Source organism: Ptychodera flava, chromosome 13, assembly GCF_041260155.1.
Source record: "Ptychodera flava strain L36383 chromosome 13, AS_Pfla_20210202, whole genome shotgun sequence".
In the NCBI taxonomy this organism is placed as follows: domain Eukaryota; kingdom Metazoa; phylum Hemichordata; class Enteropneusta; family Ptychoderidae; genus Ptychodera; species Ptychodera flava.
Window position 1 is genome coordinate 31,129,044 of NC_091940.1, and position 11,916 is coordinate 31,140,959.

Here is an 11,916-nt window from a genome sequence, read left to right on the forward strand (position 1 = left end):
GTATGATACTGCTAGGTGTCTTACTCAAACGTTTCATAATAGTTTCATCAACTACGCTCTTTACATCTTTACAATATCAGATAGCTTTCCTTTTCATATGTATGTCGTTTATGACTTTTAACAGACCAATTTTAATGTACACTTTTTAAATTGTGACAATTTTTAACTGTAAGAATTCAACCTGTCTGTATGGAATCTGGTTACAAACGTTTAATAAAAAAAAAATAAATAAAAAAATAAAAAAATAAATTAATCAATTACTTTAATAAATAAATAAATAAAATTAATTAATTAATTAATTAATTATTTATTTATTTATTTATTTATTTATTAAAGTAATCGATTAATTTATTATTTATTTATTATTTTTATTTATTTATTAAACTTTTGTAACCAGATTCCATACAGACAGGTTGAATTCTTACAGTTAAAAATTGTCACAATTTAAAAAGTGTACATTAAAATTAATTAATTAATTAATTGACTTTATCAATTTATAAGATGTAAGTCAAGCATTGGGATTAATGTTGGAGATCAACAGCAAATGTCTTCTGACAGTGTCACATCAATTATGTAACATCATTTGACAAAGTATCAAGTTTACTGGTGGTGTTAAAATAATCGAAAATCGAAACTGACTGTTTATTGCCAATGACACATTTAGTGACGGTACAGTAAGCATTTTATCTGTCGGATAGCTAAGTTAGAACTTCCCGGGATCGAAATTCCCCTCTTTAACATAACCTAACAAAAGTTATCATCAACCTTTACATACAGAAAGATATCCTCTGAGGCCAGTGTATCACCGCCTACATAATCATCTAAGCCAGGCCTATAAAATTACCCGGTATCGAACTACATGTAATTAATGCCAGTTGTCGAGTCTGTGACTGACGATATGCAAACACAGACTCAATGCACTTAGCTCGAATGAAGTGTTTCAATGCACTATTACACGGCCAAAACGTCCGAAACTGGTATCAGGAATGACATGTTTGACGTAGCCTGTAATGGTTAGGTGGTATGCGCTTCGAAAGTGCCCGAACTTTCCTGAATGAAACTTTCAGCCATTCTCTTACCAAATCAACATTAAAAATCGGGGTCACTAACACTGAAATCAAAACCTGCTATAACTCTCTCTTCTGGGGTTACCTTTTGAAAACACGCATTACAGAAATTAAGAGAAATTTCGCCTGATATTTACCTTTCTAAATGTCATACTGGTCATTACACCATTCACAGTGATTTCGATACCATGTGTTTGATTTATCACCTATAACAATTTAAACTGTTTCATTCTTTTGATTTTGTCCCAACCAGCCGCTTCTGTTTGGAAATTTCAGACAAGTTAAAACGTGTAATTCATCTACAGTACTTCCAGAGAAACTCAAAAATTTTGCAAAGTTTATCTAGTTTAATAGCGTTATGGTTTACGATTGCACTTACGAGATAATTAACCAGCATATCAGCAAATCAGATTTTCTCATGGCAAATTTAACAAAACAGGTAAAGCCGTAGTTACGATTAATTATGACTGCAATTATTGCTATTAAATTTCCTCGTAAAACGTTTATTGATATCATTCATTTCAGTGGAAACTATTGTTACCTTGACCAGTTTTGCACTCTTTACACAAATATTCTTCAGCTGAAAAATTTAATCCAAGGGTTAATTTCAGTAATTGTTGGATTCAGAAGAATGTAGAGCCGCTTACACGGGGTTTGTGTTGAATCGTTGCTAGTACTGTTACTAGACTGAACACTGTCAAGTGTGACTATCGTCTAGCTATAACTCCAGTCGATCTCAGAGAAATCAACTCTGCTTAAGTTAAAACAACGTCTCCAAAGAGGTGAGACGCAGTTTATACAACACCACTAGACCCGCACAAACGTCGCTGGCAAATAATGAGTTCTGGACAGTTTAATAGCGGTGCGTGAAAAGGTTTGTTGCTTTGACTTCGCCTGACCTCCTTCCAGATAGTGTTCAGACAGTTTATCTATATTCTGCATTGCCAACGGTTCAAACGAAAACCACAGTAAGTTTCGTCGTTGCTTTGTGATGCTTATAAGAACATTGATTTTATGTCATGGTTACGCACATCAGCTACTACCCTCCGAGCAGATATTACTGAAACAAGGATTCTTCCATTTTAAAGGAGGCATCTATTTTATTGTGTTGCGCACGGCAAGACAACATGTTTTGGTGACAATAAGAGCTAAAATGAGCATTACTAAAAGGTGATGAAACAGGTGATGAAAAAGGGTTTGACAAAAAATTAAATCGAATAATCGATGGTTCAAGAATAAAAATCATGCAAAGGATAACGAGTTCGCAGAATCATGATGCTTAATACATAGACTAGCCATCTTTTAGCAGTCTATAGTATTTTTACGGTAAAGCTTGTATAGTCCGACACCGACCTGAGTTTCAAAGACCCGGGAAAAATCTGTTAGCTATCCAAAATGGTTGTAAAGGATAGTTTGATTATTTTTTTGCCGGAGGTTAGCCAGCATGATACAAAATACAGGGGGTGTTATCTGAAAATGGAAACTGCAGGGGGTGGGGGTCAAGCGTTTTTCAAACAGCACTGGGGGTCCACTCGATTTCAAAAAATACCCACCTTGTTAAAAATCTGCTTTCATTGTACAATGTATTCCGAGACATGAAGGCGAGTCTCCGTGTGCCTTTCATGCTCTGATGTCTGTACACTACGATCGGAATACAAGTGCGTGTGTTTTCGGTCTTATTAACTTCTTATCTTTCTAAGTTCATAAGGCTTTAAAAACATTTTTTTCAGGTTTTTTTGTAGAAAAATGTTGTACATTTCTTTTACAAACAGAAAAAAAAAATAATAAAATATCAAAAGCTCCTCTATCAATAGATGAGTAGGGTCATCAATTTTTTGAGTAGGGAGGTATTCTTATTTTGACGGAGAAACGAGGAGAATCTGCCGTCCCACCCCGGCTATGATAATTGAATGTCCCTAAGTAAAGACATCTCCGTACTTTCGACTAAATAAAACAGAACCAACTCTCTAAAAGAATCATGGTGTGACCCGAAAGCCATTTATCAAGCCTTTCTGTCTATGGCGACCTCAGAGAGATAAAACAACAGTTACTGTTCAAAATCGTTTTTGTCGCAAATTTCAGAAACTTTCACATTTGTTCTTTGTCAGATTACGTCAAGCTCCGACAAGTTTTGACATTTTTTATTTCATAGATGGCGGAATTATACCATAATTATCCTTTTTTTGCAAACGTAATTTTCGATGTAAATATTTTGGATAATGACTGCCACCTTTGTTGGGCTATGGTAAATTCTCCTACCACCTCTATAAATATAGATGAAAGTTGTAGATTTGCACCAATCTCTGGTGACAGATTTCTGATACCAGTATACTCATTCGAACGTCGAAACAATGCAGTTCTACACGGTGTTTGTGGCGTTGGTGTGTCTTGCTGCTCTCAATGCAGAGGCCAAGCCGGCAAAGGATGAGCAGAGTGGCCAGAAACAGGTAATACACGTACAAGCATCACCATAACTCAGCTGATTTCATTCACGAGATTTTGCAGCTAGAATAACGAACAGGCGAAATATCAGTGAAATATCAATTGTTTAATAATGACTTTATGTATCAAGCCTAAGCCACAAAACGACAAAATTAAAAGATATATTTATAATCTTAGGTCTCTCACAAAAATGACAAGGCGATGCCCTTTTAGTTCATATTTTGAGCTCACAAGATTCCCCTGCTGACACGAAAACAACGTTCACACGCAGCGGTAATTTCTGCCACACAGCAAAATAACGTGTGTAACTTCACTCTCCGAAATTATGCGCTATTAAAATTTTTACCCGTGCGCAGAGCACATTTTTTTCACAAATTGACGATCGAGAAAAAAGCTGGGGTTGAAACAAACTCTTATGTTTCCGGACTTTACTATGCTGCGTTATAGTCAATGTCTTATTGGTTGATTTCAACGTAACACTGCTTCGACGGTAGACAAATGTCCTGAACTTCGAGATACGCTTTCCATTCATGAATAAACATTTAAATCAGAATGCATGGACGTCTGTCTGTGCGCAAACTCGTTAGTCTAACATGACAAGATATTGGTGAGAGTTTGACATCCAATAATAATGTATAGTCTGTTGTGAACCTAACAGTTGATAATTTGTTAAACACTATTTTCTCTGTAGCGAAAGCGTTTTGCAATTCCTTACAAGCCCTCGAAGCCCGAGCAGAAGAAGGAAAACTGGGGTGGGACGACCGACGGTTATCAGTGGGGGACCGAAGATTATAACCAGTACAATCAGTGGTCGACCGAAGGTTATAACCAGTACAATCAGTGGTCGACCGAAAATTATGACCAGTACAATCAGTGGACGACTGAAAATTACTATTGGTGGACGACCGAAGGGTATTACCCGAACGGTCCCCACGACTACCTTGGGGATGACATCATATCTAGAATCATCATTGACCTTGAATCTGCACTCGGAACTCAACGTAAGTAAACTGAAATGTTACTTTAATGTCGGCAGAGCATCATGGCATTGGAATACTATATATTTTTTGTCCCTCGGATACCACAAGCAGCCAGTGAACGTACATTAGACATTCGAAAGCTCAATCGCATCGCGTCTCAGATATGCATCGTATTTCCTTGAAAATATGCAGTGTTCGCTAGATAGTGCATCGATTTTGCAACCAGGAGTGTTTTCACGTATAAAATATCGTACTTTAGTGTATTTTGAAGGACAACAAATCGCAGGGGTAAATAATAACTGCTAGTATCTGTCCTCCTGCTACATGTTGAAAAGTCCCTCAGGCATTCTGCTCTCTGAGTCCCCACGCCCCGTCGTCCTAACGTAAACCCCCTCTCTGCCCTCTTCCAACTAATAAGCCCCCACTGCCATCTCCTTACCTCACACCTTTCCCTTCACCATCGACTAACTTCGAAAACAACCGAATCGTACCTACAGTTGTTCCTCGTAGGAAAATACAGGAAAATCCCCTGCATAGCTACAACTGTTTGCACGAACATGTGGCTTGTTGGCTATCCGTATATTATATGTTGTCCGAGAGTGAAATCACTCACTTTTGCATATTCTTGACAATCAAATGTTGGCTAGAAACACTATGCTGAAAAAGTGCGATAGTGCCATTGCATAATAATTAAGGATGACAGAGTAAATTGGTTAATCACACTAACAAAATACAGTTTCTACAGTTGCTCATTGCTCTATCAATGATTTTATTTGTCCAGTTTGCATGAACTTCTCGTTCAGTTTTCCTGTGGGCTATCAGTGTGGAGACTTCTGCATGCCAGCCGAATTTATCTGCGATTCATACTATGACTGTATCTACTACTTCGACGATGAATCTGAGGCGGCCTGTCAAGCCAGGCGGGATGTCGAATCAATATTTGAACGTGAGTATTCTCAATTTAGATGCTGTTTATTCTGTCTTATACCCGAGAGTTTGTCTTGATCAACGGGCAAATGGACAACTCACTTTAACTCTTTGAATGTATATTTGTCGTCACTTCATACCACTAAAGAAAGCAGTTAAAACGTCATGAACAGCGCACTGTTGTTACACTAACTTATTACCAATTCATTCACGGTCGTCATTAATTAATTTGTAATTAGTTCATACAGTTTCTTACTTTCTTGTATGTATTACTGATTCCTTTCGCTGCGCATGTTGGGTTTGCTCTGGAATTCAATAAAACGTTTTCGTCCGTGTTTGAAAAACATCGAAATCAAAACAGACCTGCGGAGAGACTGCAGGCCCACCAATGAAGGCATACAGGAATAACTAAAACAGTGAAACCGCACAAGTGTTTCTCAATCCACTTTTCCAATTGATCTCACCCCAAAGTGACGAGAATAGGACTTCAATTTTATTAACATTGAAATCTCTTCCTTTTTTCTAGTTTGTTATGCGATTAGCGAAGATTGTTACGGTGAGTAGAAAACGTTTCGTCTGACGATACAGCTTTTGAATATTCCATAGTCTGGAAAATGTACTTATGAGGGCTATGCGAACATTGGTGCTATGATAAGGATTGCCCTTTGTAGCAATGGCAGGATAATTTCCCTGTCCATTCCCAATATTCCCACTGACTTATAGTTTAGCAGAAGGAAACGAGGCCTATTCTTGGTCTTCATCGAATTCATCATCGTGCCGTGGATAACCGGGAATGTGTTGATCAATCAGATCGCTTTGGGGTAAAATGTTACAGGAATCTGGGTTCGTGACTAAAAACTTTTCCTTCACTAAAGTCTTCTGTATATTCACTCCTTCTACAGAAGACGATTATGCTTATGACTGCATCACTAGTTATGATGATTACAGTGGCAGTTCCTACTATTCACCAATCTATTGGTATCAAATCTGTGATGGCTATCCAGACTGTGCTGACGGAAGTGATGAATACGGCTGCGGTAAATTTATATTCTTGTTATGCTTCACTTGAATTATATATAGAAAAATCCAACAGCAAGGCTGAAATATCCATGGCTAACATTAAACAAATTACAAATACAGATAATCCTAGGGGGTCTCATTTCATCAACATTGTTTTTTGCAGGATGACAGAGCTAAGCGTTCTTCAGTTTCGCCAAAGGTAGAGACATGTGTAGATACCTAGACACACAGAAAAAGGATATATAGGTAGATAGGAAGAAAGATAGATAAATAGATAGATAGATAGATAGATAGATAGATAGATAGATAGATAGATAGATAGATAGATAGATAGATAGATAGATAGATAGATACACAGGTACACAGGTACACACTTACCTACTAGCATACCGGTACATACATACATACATACATACATACATACATACATACATACATACATACATACATACATACATACATACATACATACATACATACATACATACATACATACATACAGAAAGGTAGATAGCAAGAAAGATAATTGGATAGATAGATGCACAGATACACAGGTACACACTTATCTACAACCATACCAGTACATACATACATACATACATACATACATACATACATACCTATTGCGAGTCCGGCTAGTTTTCTACCGTTGTGGGTTATGCTTCAGAGTTCAATTACTGTTAATTAGACCAATTAACTTTTTACAGGAACCGACTGCCCGTGTTACAATACCGGTGACTATATTCCTTGCGAGTGGTACTGTGATGGCATGGATGATTGCCCGTATGGAGAAGACGAACAAGGATGTGAGTAAATATTAATGCATAGTGTTCAACGACTATAACAAAATAAAAGGAATCTCAATGCGAAACTCTTGGCACTTGGAGATAAAAACACTTCCATGATGGGACATAAGACAGATCTGTCCATTAGGCCGGTTTTTCTTCAATCATTCCAATGATCGTCATATATCATTTATATGAAATATCTTGAAGCAAGCTTAAAGACAATATAAATAGTTATAAATAAATAAATAAATAAATAAATAATAAATAAATAAATAAATAAATAAATAAATAAACAAATAAATACATAAATAAATAAATTAATTAATTAATTAATTATTTAATTAAATGAAATTTACTTGTGTGTGCAGGAATTCTATATTGGAAAGACAGACGATTCATAACAACTCCGGTGAAAAAATTAACGCCTTTCCATGATGTAGTACTATTTTAAGAAGGATTTGGAAAACATCTTTTGTGTGTTTGTCAACCTGTTACGCTTTTCGTAAATTGACAATTTCACTTCATCTGATTTTACGTTCCTAATTTTCAAACATGAATACCTTCGTGTGAAAGTTTGGTTTTTTTTCAAAATTAGTCGACGCGGAATTGTGCCTCCAGACATATTTCAAAGTTTTCGTCTCATATTGAGAAGTGTTTCACTTTTAAACTTTGTGTAGGTGGTTGTACCTTCGGCTGTTTTGTATATGAGTATGATGACTACTATGGTGATTATTACGAAGTGTGGGGAGAGATCCCGTGCGATTGGGAGTGCGACGGTGCCTGGGACTGCGTCTACGGCGAGGATGAAGCTGAATATATGTGCGGTAAGTAGTACTTGATTTGGGTATACACAGTTAAAATATATATGCCTGATAGCGCCGCTGTTATTGGTTGTGAAGTAACGAGGAAATAAACAGACATAAGGAAGTAAATAAGCTCACAAATAAAAGGGGATCTCATTATCAAAGAAATCATTATTGTATCAGAGTTCGGGCTGTAACGATTGTTTCAGATATTGTAAATGTGATTAGAGGGAGGGGTCGTCGGAACTTTGCTCAATAGTAGTATGGGACCAATATGACCAATGTAAACACTGTTTCCAAGTTACATCAGCGATTGATGAAAGTTGAAATATGTTCGCCATAGTGCAGAACGTAAAATTATAATGTTGCCGCTATAATGTTGACGTGATGCATTCAGAAATCGCAAATGGAAATAGATTGTAGACAATTAAGTCGCACAGACGTAGTTCCTACGACCCCTCCCTTGAAATAACGCTCACAGACCTTCCTGTATTTCCTTTCGATGTAGGACCTGGCATGTTGTATCGTCAACTGCGAGGGCACTTCACCATCGTTGTTGAACAACCATCTCTTGTTTTGAGGTTGATCGAGTGACCGGCTACGTCATCGAACATGAAAAACATGGAATTTATTCACTCAGAAACTGAAATTTAAAATCTTTAAAAACTGGTGTTGTTCATAACCCCTTCTAAATGATGCACCAGAATTACACAAAGAAAACTTGTTTGTCCAGTAGTATTTTTTCCAGTGTAAAATTGACAGAGATTTATTATAGGTATGTGGGTCCGTAACCATGCTGGTGACCCCATATTTTTATTCTGGCTATGTGAAGTTCAACATTTCAGCCATAAAATATGTTGTAAATTCCATCGGGTTAGAGTATGATATAATTAACAAAACATTTTTATCGACTGTCATTTGTCAGTGGAGAAGACTTCAAAAGACATAAATTGTGATACTTCAATTTTCAAATCAAATATTTGAATGAATATACTTTCCAAACCTTTAACATATCATTGAACATGACCAAAATGCAAGCAAAATGTGTATAACCATCAGAGAACTTAATTTGAAAGTAGATACATGTGTAAGGTCACATTTTATTGAATATTTAGAAATTCTGTTTTCTTAACGTAAAGTGAATGCTTTTCAACTCGTTCTTGCCACAGAATTAATCTGTTGACATATTTATTTTTTGCATTCTTTAAAATTTGAGATCTTTATCTTCAATTCACAGAAAAAAACAATGAAACATCATTGCAAACGCAGCGGCTCGGGCACTCTTAAAATTGAACCAACTCAGTCCGCTCAGTCTACTTAACTCGTACTCAGATTATTTTAAGGCGAAAATTTTGCATCAAACCTGGTCAACTTGCTGTTCTGATTTCGTTCACCAGGTCCACAATACTTCACATGTCCGGCGGGTTACAGTGACGACATATACTGCTCGGAATTTCCCTACAGTTACATCTGTGATGGCTACGAAGACTGTTTCGATGGCTCGGACGAAGAGTACTGTGATGGATATTACGGTGAGTGTAACAAAAAGCTAGCAATGTCTACTCTGGTTTGAATTTTATAAAACTGTGAAGTCAAGAACGAGTTCGCATAAATCAGTGGCAAGCAGTAAACTTACTAAGGGAAAGATTTAGACTTTGAACCCTTTCAAGCCTGACTTTTTGGTAACTCACCAAAGCTACACGTAGGGGTGTAGGCCTTCAATGGTTAAAGGGGCAGGTTTTTTGTCAGTAATATCTCCAAGCAAATTTACTAACCGTGCACAACTTTCAAAGGAGAACAAAGGACTAAAATCACATAAACAGTCAATGTCAACAACTGATGCGAGGACCAGGGATTGCGGACTGCCCCTTTAATATACGTTTACACTGATCTCGAAACGAGTAGAGGGATTCAAGGACGATTGAAAAAAAAATGTTGCACCTTTTGTGTTTGTCATTAAGGCAGGTATGGAACAATATATCAGGAAAGAAAGTTATCATGGAGGAATGTACCATTCACTTAAGCAGATTGTCACTCTGTCAATCTATCGGTAACAATGACCCTTTGACAATATTCAACCATCAAAATTTATACAGATATCGCCTCTTGCATTCGCGATAGCATGTTGGGCCTGTCCGCTCAAGTCTAGACTTCGAGCAGCCAAACGTTAAATACATTTTCATTGATTTCGGTAGATAGAAAAATGTGGGAGAATTTTGTCAACTTTGTCGTACCCTTAATTCTCGATAAATTTCACTCGAAAGAAGAGGAGTGCTTTCAGTTTGCTCGTTTTTTGGTTATTTGGTTCGTTATTTAGAAAAAGGATAGAATACGAATGACAGCCCATGACTTTTGCAAGAAAGGAAATAGAATATTTTGTTAAGGTAGTATGCGCCTCGAAAGTGAAAGACTTAAAAGTTTGCTCAGATTTTCTTCAATGAAACTTGCAGTATTTCTCTTACCAAATCAAGAATAAAAATCAGAGATAACCGTGGAAAGTTTGGTACTAGAAGAAACAAATTACGCAGTATTTACCGACAAATGACATTCAAAACGGCCGCCATTCTTTTGTTACCTCTATGGGGAAAATGAAAGTGTGAAAATTCGAATATCTCTGTACAAGAAGTGCGTTCTACTTTAATACTAAAGAGTCTAACAAATTTGGAATGTCAAGTACTATTGAGTTACATTTTACAGCTTAGGCAATCCCTAGGTAGTATGGCAACTGAATACGTTTGTCCATTTCGGCTTTCAGGCAAAATCTATTAAAACTCTTACGGTTTTACAATCGTGCAGAATAACTCTTTTCAAAGCTATGTGACTTCAAAATTGTAGAACCACGAGAGAGTGTATGTGCTGTATAATATAGCAACGTGTGGATTCATAAAGCTATCTGTATTGATTTGCATACTTTAGGGTACAAAAGGGATAAATCTAACGACAAGGAGGAGGAGGTGAGCAAGTCGTCGATGAAGGAGAAGGGTAAGCTGCGTCACTACGATGACGTGCACTTCAGAATTGATCAGCAGGCCAAGAGAGCCAACAAGAGGGATCTGACTGGTGTTGTGTTCAAGAAGAAGGAGAATCTACCGAAAGAGCGCCACTACATGAAGACTCCAAAGCAATCTGAAAAGATGCGAGAGATGAAACGTAAGAAGAGGAGCGCCGACAACGGCAAGCAATCTGAAAAGATGCAAAAGATGCAAAAGATGCAAGAGATGAAGCGTAAGGAGAGGAGCGCCGACAACGGCAAGCAAGCTGAAAAGATGCGAGAGATGAAGCCGTTTAAGAAGAGGAGCGCCGACAACGGCAAGAAGTAGATTCGGCAAAGACCATTGGTGCCGCCGATTAATGTCGTCGACTCCGATTAAAAACAAACGATTCCTTTATGCATATTGATTATTCTACATTTGATTAGAACGAAAATCGACTTCAGCCTGGCAAGTAGGTAAATCTTCGAATTTGAAAAAAAACGTGTATGTGAGCAAACAGAAAAAGATTCAGAAATTAAGAAGTCCTTAGTTATTTAATTTATCTCTTCACAAGTTTCTCTCTTCATGCATGTTAATAAACTATTCAGCAAATGCAAACAAAAGTCGCACAACGTGTGTGTCTGATTTGATCACCCTAATACATTACCCGTTTCCCCGAGCTACACTTTCATAGTAATCCGTTTTTGTATAATTTTGTGTCAACTAGGTGAATTATTGGGTAATTAAGCAGTTTTGTCTTCCACATTTTTCGTCAATCTGCTTTCACACTGTCATATTTGCTTCGCCTGCCCATGTGTGATGTATACATGTATGTGTATAACTGTTTCCTTGCCTCTCTCTCTCTCTCTCTCTCTCTCTCTCTCTCTCTCTCTCTCTCTCTCTCTCTCTCTCTCTCT

The 11,916-nt window shown here is 37.2% G+C and overlaps 1 protein-coding gene across 1 annotated transcript; it reads left to right on the forward strand.

Annotated features, from left to right (window-relative positions):
• The first annotated feature begins 3,314 nt into the window (after positions 1-3,314).
• LOC139148146 (uncharacterized) lies at positions 3,315-11,622 on the forward strand. The gene is made up of 9 exons (XM_070719456.1): positions 3,315-3,514; positions 4,201-4,510; positions 5,271-5,435; positions 5,943-5,972; positions 6,319-6,453; positions 7,144-7,242; positions 7,902-8,048; positions 9,425-9,559; positions 10,944-11,622. The coding sequence occupies exons 1-9, from the start codon at positions 3,419-3,421 to the stop codon at positions 11,345-11,347; spliced, it is 1,521 nt and encodes a 506-aa protein (XP_070575557.1). The 5' UTR covers positions 3,315-3,418; the 3' UTR covers positions 11,348-11,622.
• Positions 11,623-11,916: the final 294 nt, after the last annotated feature.

Excerpts from the sequence above, each read along its gene's own strand:
- LOC139148146 (XM_070719456.1), top strand. The coding sequence starts at position 3,419 with ATGCAGTTCTACACGGTGTTTGTGGCGTTGGTGTGTCTTGCTGCTCTC. Across the intron at positions 4,511-5,270 it reads ATCTGCACTCGGAACTCAAC|TTTGCATGAACTTCTCGTTC; the intron begins GTAAGTAAACTG and ends TTATTTGTCCAG. Across the intron at positions 8,049-9,424 it reads TGAAGCTGAATATATGTGCG|GTCCACAATACTTCACATGT; the intron begins GTAAGTAGTACT and ends TTCGTTCACCAG.